Source organism: Pecten maximus, chromosome 13 (assembly GCF_902652985.1).
Source record: "Pecten maximus chromosome 13, xPecMax1.1, whole genome shotgun sequence".
In the NCBI taxonomy this organism is placed as follows: domain Eukaryota; kingdom Metazoa; phylum Mollusca; class Bivalvia; order Pectinida; family Pectinidae; genus Pecten; species Pecten maximus.
The window spans coordinates 8,021,542-8,044,371 of NC_047027.1; the positions used below are offsets into that span (position 1 = coordinate 8,021,542).

Genomic DNA, 22,830 nt, shown 5'->3' on the forward strand with positions numbered 1-22,830 from the left:
ATAAATGATGTCTTATCACAGCTATCATAATACAGCTGCCGTAGTGGCCCCCACCTCCAAAACCTGGCACGTCCTTAAATGACCCTGGCTGTTAATAGGACGTTAAACAAAATAAACCAAAACCAAGCTTTTCTCCAATATAATGTTATATAATCACTGAGTGTACGATTTATTAGTCATGATGATGAAATACTTTGCATTGAAACTGTAAATGCGGGAATTTATGCTAAATACGGGAAGGCCATTCGGCCACGATAATTTCCCCCAGTATGATTACTGATTTCTGCTATTTCGTTGTTTCGTTTTGTCCCCTGACAGGACGATTACCGTTGTCCTTTCGCCCCCGCTTATTATCGTCAATTTGCAACTACATTGCGGAAAGCGCCATGACTCAACGGAAATAACGAAAACGTAGTCGCTAATTTGCCAGGCGAATTGATTCGTGGTATTGTTGCATGTATATGTAACACAGGTCGGGGAAGTACCACAGGGATTGGCACGATTTTATAAATGATAGTCCATATATATATATATATATTATGTCACTATAATAAGTATATATGCGGACTATCTTTTATAAAATCGTGCCAAGCCCCTGTACCAAGTATAATGGCCTCCGTGACATAGGATCATGTGATCACATTTACAACCACTTCACTATACAGCAGCGCGTGCAAAACGCATTTCGAAGTTTAACTTGATATAAATAACATGTACAATTCGTCAGAAGTTGACAGAAGAGTTAATTACCAATTTCGAACAGAGATGTCGTTCCTTATAATAGTAATACTACTAGTATATATTATGCAGTATATAATATAAATTGCCACTGTCTTCACCATATTGGGTTGGTCGTAACAATTCAACATGATTTGAAATAGATTCATACGTTAATTACTAGCATATACAACAAAGGTACTATCTTTGTGCGTGGCCATCTTTGGGAAGAGCTGACATTGTGTGGACCTCTACAAAAAGGCGACATCCTGAATTAGATATAGTCAGCGATGAGCAACTTGTTTTGTTATTTACTAGTATCATAAAACTTCAAGTTTTAGCGAAATGGGAGAAGATCTGCAAAGGACGTTCGTAAGATACGTCAGACTCGAGCTTCTCATCCTTTTTCCTACGAAACACTCTACTGGAGAAAACACCACCACCCCACCCTCCCCAACACTCACACACACATATCCCTGAGTGAAACACCAGACCATTCCACTGTAGATTCTCTGTGAGACTTTAACAACTCATTTTCAATATTATACTCGAAAGTAATCAACCACGCGACAACAAGTTAACCAATAACACATACTTCACGAATGAAGTATATTTACACAAACACTTGCTTTATGCAGTTTTGGATTCAATAGCGATGTATCTGACATACACAAGGTTTTTTTTTTTTTATAAATCTACCACTAAAGGGTTTCCTAAACACTGGAAATCCAGCAGAACAGCGTTTCCTTCTGGGACGTTCCAGGGAACTGTCCAAAATATTACGGGACATATCGAGGCTAGGTGGGCTGCATATCCGGCTAGGATTGACGATGACACGGGTAAACTGGACAGTTTGTTACGAATAGCCTTGGTTTCTTATATAAAGGGATATCCCGTCGTTTGAATAAAGAGTGTATCGCCAAAATGAAACTTGTTGGAAATATGTATTTTCCCCAAGTAGTAAACGTTATAATCTTTAAATTAATACGGCAGTTTTATTCTCAAGGGAAACCAAAGTGCTTCAAGTATTAAATCATGAAATTCTCAATTCGACCCATACTAATAACCGCAAAGGCAGGTGGTATTTGTGAACAAACTGTCATTTGTCTGTACATTTCGGCGTTACTTTCATTACTGGTAGGCATACAAACTCATATAATTAGATTAATATAATACATGTAAACAGGACTAAGGGTCGTTTATTCTCGACATTTTCTGTCTAGGTAAGCTTCCTCTCAAGTACCATTGTTCTTAATGAGTTAGTTATTTATATATAAAATCCTTGGACATTTCTATTTTCACAATAAGGTTGTTATTTCATTTTTTTAGAGAGAAACATTACCCATTTTCAGAAAACTTTGCCTTTTACGAAGCTGGCGTTCGGATTATTATAAGGGTATCGTCTAGGCGGGGCAGAAATGTGCATACCTTCAAAATCAAATTACATTCCAACAAAATCGTAAAGGCTTCTTATGAAGGAAGTCTCTTTTTTCAATTTCTGTCATTTTTACTCTTTTTAGCCCCGCCAAGCGGTCCATTGGGGTCCGACGGGGCCGATATGTGCAGCTAATTATACCCAAGTTGGAATTATTTCCAAAGAAAATAGACGAATTGTGCTTGAAAATGTGATTTCCCTATATAGACTATAGTTAAGTCTTCCGCATTCCAAGGGGCAAACCTCAGGGTTGTGAATTAACAATTCTGATAGAAGTACCTTAAGTAACTTTTCTGATCCGTGTCTACCCGCGGTTGGAATATAGTTGACTACCTCGCATTCTGAATAACAACATCTCACATGTAAAGTGCGCAAGGCCGAACTTACGTTCCCCTATACAATCTGACAGATGGAGTACATAATTGTTGGTTGCCGCAAAGTGCACATGCTTTCAGAGCATCGGCCAAAGTTCTCAACTTCCACTATGCGTCGGCCAGTGCGCCATGAAGTGTCCTCTTGTTCTACATTGCCATAAATTGGAGATGTGCTAACCTCTTCCTGACTTGATATAAATTGTCTTCGCCGAGACTGTGTAACTAAGTCTACATTGTATATGGTCGTCACACATTGGCACATTATGTGATACATCGGCGCTGTCCTTGTTTTCAATGGACCATCTTTATGTTCTCACTTCTTTGAAAGCATCAGCCTTACCTAGTCTTTCAGTTTTACAAAACTGTCCCCCTTTACCTCTTGACCGCATCCTGCTGTAGGCCTAAACATTTATCTCCCAGCTGACTTGAAAATTAAACCAGATGTAACTATTCGTGAATATAATCAAGGGCCCGGATCGCCGGACGCCGGATCGCCGGACTCATGTCTGTGACGTCACTGAAGGGTAGGTCTACTTTTGATACTTAAGATTTGATACTATAATTGGATTTTGAGAAGATGCTTTTGAAATTTTCGTTAATTTTAAAAAGGGTGCCACATTTGATCGTAAATGTATTAAAATGGGTGCCATATTTTGTCTTAAGTGTATTAAAAAGGGTGCAAAATTTTATTGTAAGTGTATTAAAAATTACGCCACATTTTATCGTAAGTGTCAAGGATGTAATCAAGACTACTAGAAACGGTTTGTATCCTTAAACTTTTACCTTTGTATGTAAGTACATTAAGATACAGACCGTTTCTAGATGTCTTGATTACAACAAAATTACACCATGTTTTTGTGTGAAAACATTGGTTAATATTCTTGAGTAGTTCAGGGTACAGCGAAACAACTGTCAACAATTACAACGAATTAGTTCAGTCGATTTGTTTAATTCTAAATTCTGTTTAAATGTACAAGGCAGCCGTTATGTATGTAAAATGTATTTAAGTTAGGAGAAGGCTAACTAAGTTGTAAAAACTTACCTAATCCTTTTTGTTGTTTTAAGACAATAAAACTGTGTTTAAACCGAGGATGCCACATTTAATCGTATTTGTATTACAAATGGTGGCCCATTTTATTGTCAGTGTATCGCAAAGGGTGCCACATTTTATCGTTAGTGAATTACCAAGGGTGCCAAATTTAATCTTTATTGTGTTAGAAAGGATGCCACGTCAAATGCTAAATGGTACTTCTCTATAACTAACCCTGTTAAATGGTACTTCTCTATAACTAACCCTGGTAAATGGTACTTCTCTATAACTAACCCTGGTAAATGGTACTTCTCTATAACTAACCCTGTTAAATGAGTACTCTTTATAAATAACCCTGGTAATGAGTACTTCTCTGTAACTACCCGGTAAATGGTACTTCTCTGTAACTAACCCTGGTAAATGGGTACTTCTCTATAACTAACCTGGTAAATGGTACGTCTCTCTAACTAACCGACTGAGTAAATGGTACTTCTCTATACTAACCCTGGTAAATGGTACGTCCTCTGTAACTAACCCTGGTAAATGGTACTTCTCTATAACTGACCCTGGTAAATGGTACTTCTCTATAACTAACCCTGGTAAATGGTACTTCTCTATAACTAACCCTGGTAAATGGTACTTCTCTATAACTAACCCTGGTAAATGGTACTTCTCTATAACTAACCCTGGTAAATGGTACTTCTCTGTAACTAACCCTGGTAAATGGTACTTCTCTGTAACTAACACTGGTAAATGGTACTTCTCTATAACTAACCCTGGTGAATGGTACTTCTCTATAACTGACCCTGGTAAATGGTACTTCTCTATAACTAACCCTGGTAAATGACACTTCTCTGTAACTAACCCTGGTAAATGGTACTTCTCTATAACCCTGGTAAATGGTATTTCTCTATAACTAACCCTGGTAAATGGTATTTCTCTATAACTAACCCTGGTGAATGACACTTCTCTTTAATTAATGTCGTAAATGGTACTTTTCTTTTTAGCTTGAACGGTTGATCAGAAGAATGGTAAGCCGGTAGTCACGTGTTATATGGATAGCGGATGCCTTGGTTCCGTTTCCCGAAAAATAATTGCAATTACTCAATAATTTACCAGGGCGTTTTCCTCGGCATACGTCCAACACTAATACAGCACTGAATCTACGTAAATACTGTAATCAAGCGAATTCACGTATAAAACTTGGTTGACAATAGAGTGTTGAACAACGGTATGTACATGTACCGAATAGCATACTTTGGTCAAAATCCGGGACGCAGTTTATAGCATGGGCGAGCCCAAGGTGTTAATTATGTAGCGGATGACTGGTGTGACCTGATAGGTAGGACCCACCTGGTCATGTGTGATATACCATACGTCAATGGCGACTTATTAACACGTGTCCACGGGTACAAATGTTACTGTTAGTGATTTGATTGGTATCTTTATTAGAAACATGTAGATTTACCATAGAAAAGATTTAACTTTTGTTTGATACGAGGTGTTTTTATGTTTGCTTATCAAACTAAGAAAAGAAGTAACTTTTGATATATTTTTAGTAACATAGGAATCATTCACAAAAAGAAAATCTATAAATATATAAGGAAATTTGAAAAAAAAACGCAGTTTTTCATATTTCATGGTTTTGATTTTGGTGGGGATTGAAAAACGACGGTCAATCTATTTCAGTATTTTAGGTGAGGGGATTTCAAAGAGCTAAAGTTGAGTTAGTGATTTACTTATTTACTGCCGAAATGGCGCCTATTGCTAGGTCTCGTCTACTACAGGTATACGTGTACTTATGGTGGGGCTCGTGGGTGTTGATAGGGGACAGAGACTTGTGTGGGTGATGATAGGGGACAGAGACTTGTGTTGGTGATGATAGGGGACAGAGACTTGTGTGGGTGAAGATAGGGACCAGCAACTTATATGGGTGATGATAGGGGACAGAGACTTGTGTGTGTGATGATAGGGGATAAGAAACTTGTGTGGGTGTTGATAGGGACAGAAACTTGTGTGGGTGTTGATAGGGGACAGAGACTTGTGTGTGTGATGATAGGGGATAAGAAACTTGTGTGGGTGTTGATAGGGGACAGAAACTTGTGTGGGTGTTGATAGGGGACAGATACTTGTGTGTGTGATGATAGGGGATAAGAAACTTGTGTGGGTGTTGATAGGGGATAAGAAACTTGTGTGTGTGTGATGATAGGGGAAAGAAACTCGTGGGTGTTGATAGGGGACAGAGAGTTGTGTGGGTGTTGATAGGGGACAGATACTTGTGTGGGTGTTGATAGGGGCCAGAAACTTGTGTGGGTGTTGATAGGGGACAGAGACTTGTGTGGGTGTTGATAGAAGACAGAGACGTGTGTGGGTGTTGATAGGGGACAGAGACCTGTGTGGGTGTTGATAGGGGACAGAAACTTGTGTTGGTGTTGAAAGGGGACAGAGACTTGTGTTGGTGTTGATAGGGGACAGAGACTTGTGTGGGTGTTGATAGGGGACAGAGACTTGTGAGGGTGTTGATAGGGGACAGACTTGTGTGGGTGATGATAGGGGACAGAGACTTGTGTGGGTGTTAATAGAAGACAGATACGTGTGTGGGTGTTGATAGGGGACAGACTTGTGTGGGTGATGATAGGGGACAGAGACTTGTGTGGGTGTTGATAGAAGACAGATACGTGTGTGGGTGTTGATAGGGGACAGAGACTTGTGTGGGTGTTGATAGGGACCAGAAACTTGTGTGGGTGTTGATAGAAGACAGATACTTGTGTGGGTGTTGATAGGGGACAGAGACTTGTGTGGGTGTTGATAGGGGACAGAAACTTGTGTGGGTGTTGATAGGGGACAGACTTGTGTGGGTGATGATAGGGGACAGAGACTTGTGTGGGTGTTAATAGAAGACAGAGACTTGTGTGGGTGTTAATAGAAGACAGATACTTGTGTGGGTGTTGATAGGCGACAGAGACTTGTGTGGGTGTTGATAGGGGACAGAGACTTGTGTGGGTGTTGATAGGGGACAGAAACTTGTGTGGGTGTTGATAGGGGACAGAGACTTGTGTGGGTGTTGATAGGGGACAGAGACTTGTGTGGGTGTTGATAGGGGACAGAGACTTGTGTGGGTGTTGATAGGGGACAGAGACTTATGTGGGTGTTGATAGGGGACAGAGACTCGTGTGGGTGGTGAAAGAGACTGGGAGTGTAGGTGGTGATGAGAACAGAAAGTGCGAGTGTTGGAAAAGGTCAACACAAAGCTGGACATGTTTGTAAGACCAAGTAGTTGTCCATTAGTGCTACTGTGCTGTACGAGAACACACGTCACTGGTCAGCGGCGGGATTATACCAGTCTTTGTAACCAGAACCACTACAACAGAACGGTGAAGTTAATATAATTGTTCTGGTGAGTAAAAACATTAATCCTCTTAATTCCAGGAACAAAATTCTATTTTTGTTTATTTCATCGTTTTTGTTAGTTTGGTTTTGATATCAATCTTTACCGTACCGATTATATTGTACATGTGTCAGGATCGTATGAATCACCTCCAATATCCCATATCATTAATAGGATAACTATCATATATTATGTACTCGATATACCAGGGAGATGAACTATGGAATAAGATACTGTTTTAATGTTTTGGGCCAAAGAAGTGCGAGACCAGTCTCTGTGAATTACATTCAATTCACCACTTACAATTTCATTGTGTTTTGCGTTGTATTGTATAACGTATTATCAGTAGCTAAGACCGGTTGGTTTGTACATACACTAGACATACACTAGACATTTTTTAACATGATTTTACTTCTATTCAATACAGTTAAAGTTTACACCAGTTTGGACTATCTGCATGGTGTCCATCTATTCGACAAGCTAAGTCTAGAAGGTCGCAATTACAAATACTGTGGCCCAGTCTATAATGTATTTCTAGTGTGTAATAAACATGACGATATGATCGAATTAATTACAGAAATGGATACGTTAAAAGTCTCAGGCACTCTGCCATTCAGCTACGAGCTTTTAAAGCAATGACAATTACAAAACATTTCAAGTACGTCACTTAATCAATATAGGATACGTGAACAAAACTTAAAGTAAAATGCATGTTTATGTATTTTAAGATAAAAACAAATCCAGAATATTGTTATCGCTATTTCTGAGAAAGTACTGAAGGGATCTTTCTCAAATTTCATATGTAGGCTCCCCTTGGTGTCTAGTTATGCATATTGCATTTTGAGACCAATCAGAAAACAACATGGCCGACAGACAGCCATCTTGAATTTTGACAATTGAAGTTTGTTATCGCTATTTCTGAAAAAGTACTGAAGGGATATTTCTCAAATTTCATATGTAGGTTCCCTTTGGTGCCTAGTTATGCATATTGCATTTTGAGACCTATCAGAAAACAACATGGCCGACAGACAGCCATCTTAGATTTTGACAATTGAAGTTTGTTATCGCTATTTCTCAGAAAGTACTGAAGGGATCTTTCTCAAATTTCATATATAGGTTCCCCTTGGTGCCTAGTTATGCATATTACATTTTGAGACCTATCGGAAAACAACATGGCCGACAGGCAGCCATCTTGCATTTTGACAATTGAAGTTTGTTATCGCTATTTTACAGAAGGTACTGAAGGGATCTTTCTGAAATTTCATATGTAGGTTCCCCTTGGTCCCTGGTGTTGCATTTTGGGACCAATCCGAAAACAACAGACAGCCATTATCGCTAAATCTTAAATTTTATATATAGGTTCCCCTTGTTTGAAAAGTACTAGAGGGCTGTTTCTGAATTTACACAGATTAGTAAGACTTAGAGGAAGGGAAAAGTAGAGAAAAGATCAATCTGACATGGAACCTATAAAGATCATTCAATGGTGGGCGCCAAGATCCCTCTGGGATCTCTTGTTAAGAATAGGATTTTAGCTGTCTTTTGGTACATAGACTAAATAGGACATTGTAAAAGTTGGTTTTCCGATGCGCTCTATGTCAAAAAATGATATAAATGCGGGAAAACCCCCCTTGAAAGTTGCAAATAGCCCGATGATTCAACTTTACGGTCATTTAATGAAATATCCATTGCAATGAACAAACAATTTTTTTCGCAAATAAGAAATTTTATATGTTATAGATTTAAAGTTTGTATTCAAAAACTAAGTTTTTAATAATATATTTTTTTTTATTTTGAAAACGGTCACCATTAGGTCGAAACAGGCCAATATGCGCCATACCTCTTTGAAAATCTATAATTCGATATATCATCAATATAACAATACCAACTGATATTTTCACGTTAGACAATTGTAATAAATACAGGTTATGATAAGGGACAATAATTTACTTTAACTGGAACTTTACAAATACAAATACTGAACGACTCCCTCTCTGTCTTCATTAATATGTAATATTATCTGAAAGAAACCCAGGTGATATTACAGTTTGACCAGTACATCAGATCACTAAACAGTGATTTTCTTACCCTAATTATACAGGGGCCTGTACCTTTACAATTGGGAAAATATAGCCATATCTTTTTAATTTCGGCAAAAATGTACTTTCTTCCAAGCTCAAAAATAATCAAGTCAATGGTTTAATATCATTTTGAATAAGCATAATATAGCTATGATCAATCAATTATAGCATTGGCTTGTGAAAACATTATGTGAAATGTTACATGATCAACATTTCTTCATATTTATTAACAAACAAGGGAAAATATGAACTAAAAATTGGGAAAATACAGCAAATTTTCTTTAGGGGAAGGGGCCTGTATTCGGCCCCAAATCCATGCCAAAAAAATCACTGCTAAACAACCAATCAAAGTACTGGATATTCCAATGACTTATATCACTAGACTTCTCAATGACTTATAAATCACTAACCTTCACACCAAAGTATCAGCTTAATATACAATTAACTTAATCTATAAATAAGTAAAAAACTGAAATAACAAAAAATAATATTTAACCGTTAATATCTGATGTATAAAATATTTCTCTCATATCTCGCCATGTTGGATAGAGTTTGCCCATGTAAGATAGCTATGTGAGATAAATCTATCTTACATAGCATTTCACGCGCGCGGAGTAATCTGCGTTCAAGGGGGACAACTCTTACAACGTCGTCTGCTTGTGTTTACATCCGACAGTCCTTATCGTCGATGTCGGTTTTGAAACGTTGGACTTAACTATAAAATACATACTTTCTGAGATAAGTTAACTATATATCATATCAGCAATAAACCAATAGGGCTACACGGTTAAACGATTAGACATTTCATCTGAGCGAGCATATAACTCCGTTACTGTAGACTATGCCTACAGGCCTGTTGTAACAGTTACAGTACAGTACTGTACAGACTGGCCTACCCGACAGGTTTGTCATTAAAAAAAGTGTAAACACAAACAATCACCTGGCAATGACAGGAAGTAAAATAAAACCCACACATAAAAAAAAATCTAAAAAAGAAAATACCGATGAAATGGTTCCGTTTGCGTCAGCACGTGGCCTGGAATTTGTTTACTCTACTGTACTGTCAGTAACTGTTAGGCCTACTCAGTAACCTGTGTATTTGGAAGTTGGGAATTGGCTCTTAAAAGAACGAACATTCGGTAAAAATGATACCCCTCGATGTTCATATAAAAATATTTATTTTAATTGTAACTCGGTGTCTATATTTGTATAGAGTAACCAGGAAAACTGTCATCCTAGCCTTTCAATATGATCATCGTTATCGACGGACCTACCTTCGTCATTCCATCAAGAAAACCGGTTAAACACATATAATCCTATGTCACAGAAAAGATCGAATACTCGTATCGAGTCACTGTTCGCTGGTTCACACATGAAGTTGCCAAAATCACAATGAATTTAAAATTACCAGCCACGAAACATCGCCGCGTCATGGCGATCGATATCGACATCACTCTAAATAGCCTTGAACTATGAATGGAATTCCAATGACAGTCGTGACGTCATGCAGTGACATAGTATTTTATGAAAAACAAGAGATCCCAGAGGGATCTTGGCGCCCACCATTGAATGTTCTTCATAGGTTCCATGTCAGATTGATCTTTCTCTACTTTTCTCTTCTTCTAAGTCTTACTAATCTGTGTAAACTCAGAAGAAACCTCTAGTACTTTTCAAACAAGGGAAACCTATATATAAAATTTAAGATTTAGGCACCAAGGGGAACCTATATATATGGAATTTGAGAAAGATTCCTTCAGTGCTTTCTGAGAAATAGTGATAACAAACTTCAATTGTCAAAATCCAAGATGGCTGCTTGTCGGCCATGTTGTTTTCCGATTGGTCTCAAAATGCAATATGCATAACTAGGCACCTGGGGGAACCTACATATGAAATTTCAGGAAGATCCCTTCATTAGTTTCTTAGTAATAGTGTTAACCAGTTTCAATTTTCGAAATCCAAGATGGCTGCCTGTCGGCCATGTTGTTTTCTGATCGGTCCCAAAATGCAATATGCATAACTAGGCACCAAGGGGAACCTACATATGAAATTGGAGAAAGATCCAATCAAAACTTTCTCAGAAATAGCGATAACAAACTTCTATGGTCAAAATCCAAGATGGCTGCCTGTCGGCCATGTTGTTTTCCGATTGGTCTCAAAATGCTATATGCATAACTAAGCACCAAGGGGAACCTACATAACAAATATGAAAAAGATCCCTTTAGTACTTTCACAGAAATAGCGATAACAAACTTCAATTGTCAAAATCCAAGATGGCTGCCTGTCGGCCATGTTGTTTTCAGATCGGTCTCAAAATGCAATATGCATAACTAGGCACTAAGGGGAACCTACATATGAAATTTGAGAAAGATCCCTTCAGTGCTTTCTTAGAAATAGCGATAACAAACTTCAATTGTCAAAATCCAAGATGGCTGCCCGTCGGCCATGTTGTTTTCCGATCGGTCCCAAAATGCAATATGCATAACTAGGCACCAAGGGAAACCCACATATCAAATTTGAGAAAGATCCCTTCAGTACTTTCTTAGAAATAGCGATAACAAACTTCAATTGTCAAAATCCAAGATGGCTGCCTGTCGGCCATGTTGTTTTCCGATCGGTCCCAAAATGCAATATGCATAACTAGGCACCAAGGGAAACTAACATATGAAATTTGAGAAAGATCCCTTCAGCTCTTTCTCAGAAATAGCGATAACAAACTTCAATGGTCAAAATCCAAGATGGCTGCCTGTCGGCCATGTTGTTTTCCGATCGGTCCCAAAATACAATATGCATAACTAGGCACCAAGGGGAACCTACATATGAAATTTGAGAAAGATCCCTTGAGTACTTTCTGAGGATTAGCGATAACAAGAATTGTTTACGGACGGACGGACGGACGGACGGACGGAGGGAGGGAGGGAGGGAGGGACGGACGGACGGACGACGGACCACGGACGCAGGGCGATTTGAATAGCCCACCATCTGATGATGGTGGGCTAAAAATGTGACTTGGCATTAAAAAGTACAGTGTGTTCCGTGAAATGATTAAATATGTCGAGATTCAAATCAAATTATATGCAAAATTAGAAAACTCATTTCAGCGTTGGCTTTCAGTATTGTTGATAGAACTCCTTTTTCTCGGACGTTGACAATTTGATCACGGCCACGTAAAAGTCGGTCACGTTACGGCAAATTTTATCGGCGAATTGTTCATTCGTTCATCACTTAACCACAAAATGAATGAAATTTGTGTGCAAACTTAGTTTGCCTAAATCGGGTATGATCTTCAGAATATCACAAGTATTTTTAGTAAAAACATCAAATAATGAAATTAAAAAATTGAAGAAAATGGATGGCTGAGGGACACTTTCGCCAGAAATTTGGTAATGATATGAGAAAAAGACTCTTTCATTATGTGTGTATGTAGGATAGGGATATTCCACCCGAGGGGTCACAAAATGTGGTATAACCCGAGGCTTGAAAGAAAGGGTTTCACCACATTTTGTGACCCCTCGGGTGGAATATCCCTATCCTCCATATACACATATGAAAGAGTCTTATAATCTACGAGGATATACTCAAACTTTGCGACTTTATATTCAGACAGCGAATCCAGTCAAATAACTCAGTGGGTTTTAATTATATTAAGATAATGGACTTTTAAATACCAGTATAACACCTCTTCCACAAAGAGTCTCCGCTCTCTTGTAAACAATCAACTTTAAGGTATGTATACCAGTAAAAATCCTTAATGACTATCACTAGACATCTATTAAGATAAAAATTAATAGTAATTCAGCCACACAATAAAATAATTACCCCAGTACCACACCTCTTCCACATAGAGTATATTTCACTCTTGTAGGTAACTAGCTTCTAGTTTGTGTACAAGCATAAAGATCCACAGAGTATATCAACGATTAGACTATTGGTATTATATAGATTATGTACTCTATATAGGCTTAAATACTACTATTCCATCACTTCTGTATATAATTGTAAAAATAATCCGCTGTGTGATAAGTACGCACGAGTTATCGCCCCTATCTATACTAACATTGTATCTATTCTGACGTCTGGCGATACGAGTATGGATGTACATCCAATGCCGACGGGCCAGCACTGACGAAATGCATGGCTTGCCGCCCTTTTATAGACTTCGGTCCTCGTCCCGTGAGGACTTCCTCGTCAGATGAGGACAATTCCTCAGCTCACGAGGAATATCACCATATTAAGAGTTCGAAACCTACGTGGTACTGGTGCCAGGTACTGACCATAGGTCTGTGGTTTTTCCCAGGGTATTACGGCTTTTCTCCACCTCCAAACCTGGCGAGTCCTGTAAATAGGACGTTAAAAAAACTAAACCTAAACGGTGAACGGTCATATTTACTTCAACCGAATCACTATATCTAGATGATTCCTTCCGCGAAATAATATGGAAATAATTGGTAAATATACAGGTTTTGAATAATTACTAGACATGTGAAATGTAATAACAACCTTCCTTAATACAAGCCAAGGTTAACTTGCGTTTACAGACCACAGGTAATAAAACTATCACATCGTACATTACCCATCACTTCCCTGGTTTTATACAGAGGCACCATTTATGCAAAATATGTTCCCCTTCCGCCAAGGATGTTTCTTGAATTTCTTTGAGTTTCTTTGAATCCCCGCCCCATGACCATGCTACCATACAAATGTGAGTGCTATCCATTGCTTAGTTTCAGGGAAGAAGTTGTTTTTATCAATTTAACCAAATTGACCCATTTTGGCCCCGCCCCTCAGCCCCCAGGGGGTCGGCCCCGTCATTTGTACCATTTTGAATCCTTAACACAAGGGAATGCTACTAGTCAAATATGAGCAATATCTATTGCTTGGTTTCAGAGGAGAAGTGGTTCATATCAATTTAGCCAAATTAAAAAAGTTATGTCAAATTAAAAAAGTTATGTAACTTTATCAAAAGAATCAATTTCGTATTTTCCCCTGAATAGATATTTTAATTCAAATATAAGTTTACATCTTTATGATACTTTCATCCCTCTGTATATCCACGCATGTTTACCAAATGTCATATTATTGTAAATTTACATGTATTGCAATATCTATTGCTTGGTTTCAGAGGAGAAGTGGTTCATATCAATTTAGCCAAATGGACCTCTCTCGGCCCCGCCCCTCCGGGGGTCCAAACCGAACCTCCGGGGGTCAGCCCCACCATTTGTACAATTTTGAATCCCCCACCCCATAGTGATACTACCAGGCAAATATAAGTAATATCCATTGCTCGGTTTCAGAGAAGAAGTCTCTTATATCAATATAGCCAAATTGACCACATTTGGCCCCGCCCTTCAGGCCCCTGGGAGGTCAGCTCCATCATTTGTACAATTTTGAATCCCTACCCAATAGTGATGCTACCAGGCAAATATGAGCGATATCCATTGCTCGGTTTCAGAGAAGAAGTCGTTAATATCAATATAGTTATACTGGCCCATTTTGGCCCCGACCCTCAGGCCCCTGGGGGATCAGCCCCACCATTTGTACAATTTAGAGTCCCCATCCCATAGTGATGCTTCTGAACAAATTTGGTTAAATTCTGATCTGTGGTTATGAAGAAGAAGTCAATTGTTGACGGACGGACGGATGGACGACACGGTATGGCATAAGCTCACCTGGTCCGAAATGAACTAACCGGGAAGTGAAAACAGACCAATTTTGTTTACATTTCTTTCGTTTTTGTGTACACTATAAATATTAATAAAGTCTAGAAAGTTCCGTAACACGACCTCGATGGAGGTATTGTGGTATAGAATATTTGTAGCAAGTTTCATATAAATGTGTTGATAAATAAAGGTATGAGAGTGCTAACAAAGAATTGTTAATAAATAATTAGCTTTATCTGAGCAAATATGCGATGACGTTATGCCAATAGTCGGAACACGAGCCAAAAAAACGCAATACAAATGTATATGTTAAACATAAATGCTTCTAGTTGTATTCTGCAAAATATTGGAGAAATTGAATAAAAAATATAAAAAAAAATCTTGCATTTTCCACACAATGACCATATTTGGCAATGAAAGGGCGTAACTCTGCTAAAAAATAATCGCGAAATTCTGTAACACGAACTCGTTCGAGCTAATTTGCTCCTTTCCTGAAGTGCAGCTTCGTTTCTTTATCAATTCTTCAACGAAACCAAAGGAAGTCTTCGTCACTCGTCAGATCTTTCACTGAACTAGAAATCGATGGTAGCCATATTTATTTACACTTCAGCCTCTCACAGTCTAATTAAAATCTAGATGGTCATTCTCACTACGTTACATGAACAGCTAGTTCATGTAACGTAGTGAGAATGACCATCTAGATTTTAATTAGATTGAGCCTCTCATAGCCTCGTTTTCGATATCTCTTTCATTGCATGAAGATGTTATTAAGAACAGTTTGTTGTGCCATAGAATATTTGTAGCAAATTTCATAAAAATCCATTGATAAATAAATGGTAGAGAACGCTAACAAGGAAAAAAATTACTATTATACCAAAATACGATCCGTCATTGACGGGCGTATAAAAGTGATTTACATTTCTACAATTATGCAACTGACACGAATGATCACGAGAAGACAACATATGTAGGTATAGAGAACTGGTGTATAGTGGCGAATATACGAATAACGATTTCCACCGAACCGACATCCCTAATACAATGTCGTGTTTATGTAGGTCATTGGACCAGTTAAACGTATTTAAACAATATTACAATGAATTCACACACAGTGTATACTACTATTAACGAGGAGCTGGGGGTTAAAGAATATTGCTTTCTTGCTGCGATAAGACGATGATCGTCGCTCTGTTGCCCCTTGGGGCGAATACGATCATTCTCGTCACCCCAGGACCCCGGCACATACCAGTCACCGAACTAATTTGAATACATTGTACTTACAAATATATGATAAATATTTTGTGAAAATATTCAATATTTTATGAAATTATGTTCATTGATTTGATAAATCGCAGTGTTTGTCACGTGATACATGTCACGTGATAGAGTAATTTTCCAAAACAGAAGAGTGAGTGGGGGTACGGGCTACACAAAATCATCTCTTTGAAACTGAATATTATCGATTCCAAAAGTAAAAAAAACATAAAACAAAAAAACCCCAGCCAATTCTATCGGCATGGTAAGACGAAAAACTTGAATTGTGGTAGTCACTGAGGACAAAATGAAAATAATCACAAAAACTCGGACTCAATAATTGGAATCGGGCTCGGCTTGTGATACACAAAATGACCCCCATCGTTTACCCAGGAACACGTTTAGCCGCGTGTAATGACCGTGCGTTTAAAGTCACGCATGCAGATAGGCGTCGAGATATTGTATCGATTCAGTCACTCCATTTTTTACAATCACTCATATGAATCGCGGAAGTATTTGTTTAAGATGTACGTTTTTTAGAAATTATAATAGACAATAAGTATATGTTATGAATAATGATTGGTCCCATCCAAATGCGTTTCCGTATACGTAAACCTCTGATTTTAAATACCCCTATTAAAACATTTCCCCATCGCTATGGAATGAATATAATAATAATAACGCCAAACAACAAAAAGCAATGCGTACATTTGCTATTGAAAATTGATTTATGAGGACAAGATAGTCGTTCCCACAAACATAAAGCCGGAAACTACTCGTAATCAGGCCATAACTTAAACCCAAATCGTGATTAATTTCCTATTCTGTCAATTAAAATGACTGTATCTTGTTATTAGACTTTTTATTTCACAACGTACATGTAACTGCATGATGATTACGACAATACATGACGATGGTCAAATATATTTTTTGAACAAAATGAATAATTTTACTTTTTTTTACTTTGCAATTAGTCTCCATGCACATCTATTTTTGTTTATGTAGTTTGAATTATGGTTTCGCTATTACGTCACACAAAACCACCAACCAGAATATCATGAGTTGGCTCCCGGACGCCAGTTCTGGTTCGGTTTGGTCCTACCAATAGCTATGGTCATTAGAGGATGGTCTTTCGGGGAGTACATTGAGTGCAAGTTGCAGTGTAGCGTAGGTAGACAGTTTGGGGTCTGGTTTGATTTTGTTTAACGTCCTATTAACAGCTGAAGTCATTAAAGGACGACCTCCCGTGTTTGTGATATGCATGGGTGTGGTGAGTGCGTATGTGTGTTTTGGGAGGCTGCGGTATGTACGTGGCGAGGGTCGACAGTTGAGGTCATTTAGAGCCAAAACACTAGAAAAGGACGTTCACAAAAATAATTACACCAAACTAGACACAACATATAAATGGTTAAAAATCGTATCAGTAAACAAAAATACAACCCATACCATTAAACATATATAAAAGTATTGGTATTTCTTTAAATAGCGTAGCGAAGTGTCTGTCCCCAGTGGCGAGAGGCTTTTGTTTACTACACTATTGTGATTGGTTGTCAGTTAACATGGTAACTGGTTTTGTTTTGTTTATTGTCCTATCACCGGCTATTGTCATTTAAGGACGACTTACCATGTACGCTAGATTCATACAGTGTGTGTGTGTGTGTCGGTCACCGATATGACGGCGAATTGAAACAGATTAAATCCAACTAAAATGTCAGGAGGACTGTATGTTTGGTTTGGTTTGGCTTATTTTGTTTAACGTCCTATTAACAGCTAAGGTCATTTAAGGAAGGTCTCCCGTGCGTGCGACGTGCATGCGTGTGGTGAGTGCGTATGTGTGTTTTGGGAGGCTGCGGTATGTTCGTGTTAAGTCTCCTTGTGATAGGCCGGAACTTTTGCCGATTTATAGTGCTACCTCACTGAAGCTTACTGCCGAAGACACCCAGCAGCACACCCCACCCGGTCACACTATACTGACAATGGGCGAACCAGTCGTTCCACTCCTAATATGCTGAGCGCTAAGCAGGAGCAGCAACTACCATTTTTAAAAAGCTACACAGACATACCATTAATAACATCTGCCAGTTTTCAACCAAAAATGTTGATGAACTAACTAGTAAATAATCGTGTTTACATGAACGAGAGAGATAATAAAGTTGATAACATAAACGTTAAACAACCAATTACTAACTTCTAAATTAATTTTATGTTGCAGTCGCCACACAGAAATCATGGATAACCTGAACAACACGTCATTCAAGTTCTCGACAACAAAGGCAGTGGATTTAAAAACTTTCCTGATGCCGTTAGGTGCCTTAGTTATAGTCATCAACGCCTTCTCGGCTGCTGCATTACTACGGTGTAAACACATGGAGGCCAAACTTCGACAGTTCGCTGTGTGTTTGACAGCCATTGATACATGTGTTGGATTTAATCTGTTGTTTATGGTTCTGACTTACGCCAGCAATGTTGCCCAGAACACTGTCCCATGTTACATAGTTCTAATGATGCCCCGGTTCACAGCATATGTAGGCATTTTCACCACGACTGCCTTTGCGATAGACAGATTCGCCAGTATATACCGCTGGCATAGTTCATTTATCACCAAAGAGAAAACGAAGGCTTTTTGTGTTGTAGTTTGGATTTTTTCGTTTATTTTAACACCGGTGTCATTCCACGGAAAAAACTATACATGCGTCTCACAGGATCAGATAGATTATGATCGTGAAACGCACGCGCTCTTCATGATAATTCCAATGTTGGTATGTTTTGTCACGATCTCTGTGTGTTATATCGCCATCTACATCAATATTAGGAAACATCTAAGGAAAACAAAAGACTTAGGAGTGAGTATGAAGGAATACGCATTAACTATGTTCCAGTCGACTCTTGTGATTGGGGTTGTCATCTTTGCATACCTTCTGTGCTATGGACCAATCAGCATTCTAAAGATATATAATTTCGTTTACCCGGATACCATTTTGCCCACGCGCACAATCAGGAACGTGACTCAGGTAATTTTTGTTACCAACAGCTTAATCAACCCTATCATTTACTCCGTGCGATTCAAAGAATGCCGTCTTGAGTTAAAAAACATATTTTGCTATTTCAATAAAGATATGAGAAATAGCATTTTACAAAGGAAGAAAATGCTTCAAGCACCGTTTCTTGAAAATGGACGTAGTGGGTCCTCGGTTAACTCAGCTGGTTATGTGCATGATCACTATCCGTCCAACAAAATAGCAATACCTACAACAACGTCATGCGCCAGTCTCTATGGTAAACAAATATCCAAACAGCCTGCTGTACCTCCCGCTGAAGATGAACACATACCTCCCTGTAAAAGGAAATCCCCAGTCGAAGAACATAGTGCGGAAGCTAAAATTTGTTCACACTCCGGCACCTGTTCATACAATGAACAAATATGCAGCCTTTCTTCTGACCATTCCAATCTTCAAATTGGTCCTTCTCCTTCTCAAGGCGGTGCCGAAAGTGTTTGGGATACCGATATTTCAACTCCTGACGATACCGTTTCCGCATGTTCTGCAGTCGAGGAAATCTTTCTGGATTCCCTTGTCTGATACAAGTTCAAGGCTCCAGTCACCAAAGCAATCAACATGCTATCACCGTGCCGCCAGATCTTGCCTATTTTCCACTCCTTTAAGATTGGCGCAACCAAACCAACCTTTTTATGCATTAAGAGTCGACAAATCGCCAGATACTATACGCGGGACATCTACCATGAAATGAATTGGAACTCCCAGGTTGTCCTTTGAAGTTGGACGTTTTCGGTAGTGCGATACCTTTTGGGGAATTGGACTGTGGATGAAATTACAACGAAACATTGAAAGCAAGAGGCCCAGAGGGTCTGCATTGCTCACCTGGATATTTCAGTAATCATGGCAAATTGCTTTGAGTTATATTTTAATCATTTTTCCTTTGTTTTCGTGCACCTCCCGCTTTGGTTTAAAAAACCAAAGGTGGACCAAATCCTGTCATTCTTCAAGGATATTTTAATTGTTTGTTTTTGCAATACTTCCCCAATTAATATTTCCTCTCCCCGTCCAAAAATGAGCCACATCCTTCATTTATACAACATGTGCTCAATAATGCTCCAGAACCAAATTTCATCGAAATCCATTCAATCGTTCAGGACAAGTAGCGAGTTAAAGGAAATGTTTACGGACGACGGACGTTGCGCCATGGCATAAGCCCTTCGGGCTAGATTGGCTAAAAATTGTAATGACAAACCAGATTCCTTTGTAACATCGGGATGGGTTAAGCAGAAAAGCTACCAGCATTTCTTTTCCCAACAAGACTATTCAGCGAAATACAGCCCCCCCCCCCCCCCCCCCCCCCAACAAATATGCCAAGAATGGCAGATGACAAATACATCCGATGGATATTTACTGATAAGTGATGTCTTTTGACCGTGAAAATAGATCTGGTGACAGCAATTATTTGGTTGCATTTGGTAGTATGAAGTTGAGTTATATCACTATATAAAGATTCGGATGTGAAAACGAAAATAAAACGTGCTTGTTTAAACTGATAACATAACTTATTGGCTATAAATACCTTGAGATCTGTTTGCTGCTTGTAACATGCATCTTATAACTAAATTATTTTGTGATGTCGTATGTTTTAAATATCATAACTCCTTTTCGATGCGTGCTCTATTTTAAATATATGTCCTTTCATGTTGTATTTTCAGTTTCTGCTATATTTTATATCAACATAATTATTACTAATTGCATTGTCCATCTGTATAATATAGAAAAGTAGAACAATTTGTCGGGAAGCAGTTGTCCTATTGCGTTTGTGTATTGGTCATACATACATTCCCCCTAGCTGTATCTTACGAAAGGAAGACCGTGCCTTTTGTCATGTCTCCGACCAACCTTTCACTGTGAAGTATTTTATGATCGAGTGATCCGATTTAAAACAGACGCACGAGGCCTTTAATAATGTTGTGTCTATTGGATGATTGATCTGTTTCTAAATCGCTTATACTTAATTATTTGCATGCAATAAAACTACAAAATAACAAATGATGGCTCTGCCAGCAATATATATCAGTATTTGTTTTAGTCTTTTACCTTTTAACATTTGAGCTTGGTATGTCCTATTTCTGTAAATGTCCTTCTAATCTAGTGTTGTCCCTAAATAATTCAAAATAATGCAATATAATATGTGTGTACCTGTATTTGATGTTTGTCTAGTGAAATAACGCGCGTATGGGTAGTGTTAGGAATGTAAGTATGTATGTATGCATGTGCACGTGCGGCACGGACCAATTGACCAAATATCAGTTACCTGCGGCTCCCTACCTCACTCTCACCTATTCCCTCCCTCGACGGTTCCAGAGCACGATCCAGTCACTATCTACTTTACTCTGGATATACCTGGTAAGCATTTTTTGTTATATGAAATATTGTAATTTTAATTGTTATCATTCGTTAATTCGGATCATTATATGTGTATTATACTATGGAACGATTGATGTGTGGGTGATTATATGCGTCTGTTTACTTCATATGTTTTCGGGTCAGCGACCATGATTAAATACGCATCCAAACTACTGAACAGCGTCTGTGGTATTTACACCGCAGCCTCCCAAAACACACATACGCACTCACCCCACGCATGCATGTCGCACACACGGGAGGCCGTCCTTAAATGACCTTAGCTGTTAATAGGACGTTAAACAAAATAAGCCAAACCAAACCAAACTGTGGTATTTAGAACCTACGCTACAATACTATTTATTTATTTGTCACAATTTAAATGCTGCTAATGCATTTCATATATGTTTTCTTTTGTCTCGGCTTTTGGTGCAGTATGTGTTTGTTTGTTTGTACCTTACCAGCATTATTTATTGCAGATATTATAGTTAAAAGCAAGTTTTAAAGCAAGATATTGAATTGTTGTAAATTGCTCAAGTCCTTTAAATGTTTTCATCGGTTGTAAAGCCATTGGTTTGAGTTTACTGTGATATATATCTACCGGTGAAAAATAAAAACTACTGGACTTACATCAACTTCAAACATATTTCCCGGACAAGGCCGTTTCAAAATCGGCATCATAACTAGTTTTATTCTTCTTCCCCGGCCCCTTCGGAGCCGTACATGCCAGAAGTGAAAAGGTCAACATTCTAAATGACACAGGAATATCAAATGGATGGTTGTTTAGTATTGTTTAACGTCCCAAGGTCATTCAAGGACGATCTCCATGCGTGTAGTGGCTGTGTATGTGTTTTGGGAAGCTGCAGTATGTTAATCTTTTGGAAGCAGATGGTAGAGCTTTTATTATTTTGATTAGTTTAAAAAATCTGTTTCCCTTCCATTAAGATGTTTCTGATCAAATTTGGTTAAAATCTATTCACTTCGTTATGACAAAGTAGCGATTTAAAGGACTTGCCTCTATACGATTTAAAGGACTTACCTCTATAAACTCTATACGGCCCCCATCCCCCTAGGGCCAGTGGGGTCAGTCACCATTCAAAATCTGATACTCTTTTTTCAATGATGTTTTTGACCGAATTGGGTTCAAATCCATCAATTACTTTATGACTAGTAGCGATTTAAAGGGATTAGATTACCTCTATTTCCCCTATTGGGGCCCGCCCCTCTGGCCCCTCGGGGGTCAGTCACCATTAATGCAAAATGCGTTCCCCTTCCCCCAGGATGTTTATGACCAAATTGAGATGAAATCCATCAATAACGCTATGACTAGTAGCGATTTTAAGAAATTAACTATATTTCCCCTATTTGACCCCCGGCCCCCCTGGCCCCTGGGGGGTCAGAATCGTCATTAATGCAAAATCTGTTTCCCTTCTCCCAAGGATTTTTCTGATCAAATTTGGTTAAAATCCAGTTGACGGACGATCGACGGACGCCG

At 38.6% G+C, this 22,830-nt stretch overlaps 1 protein-coding gene across 1 annotated transcript; it reads left to right on the top strand.

The window, feature by feature from the left end:
* The first annotated feature begins 6,521 nt into the window (after positions 1-6,521).
* LOC117341557 (adenosine receptor A2a-like) lies at positions 6,522-20,267 on the top strand. The gene is made up of 2 exons (XM_033903421.1): positions 6,522-6,953; positions 18,146-20,267. Exon 2 carries the CDS (start codon positions 18,162-18,164, stop codon positions 19,509-19,511), a length of 1,350 nt encoding a protein of 449 aa, XP_033759312.1. The 5' UTR covers positions 6,522-6,953; positions 18,146-18,161; the 3' UTR covers positions 19,512-20,267.
* The last annotated feature ends 2,563 nt before the right edge of the window (positions 20,268-22,830 follow it).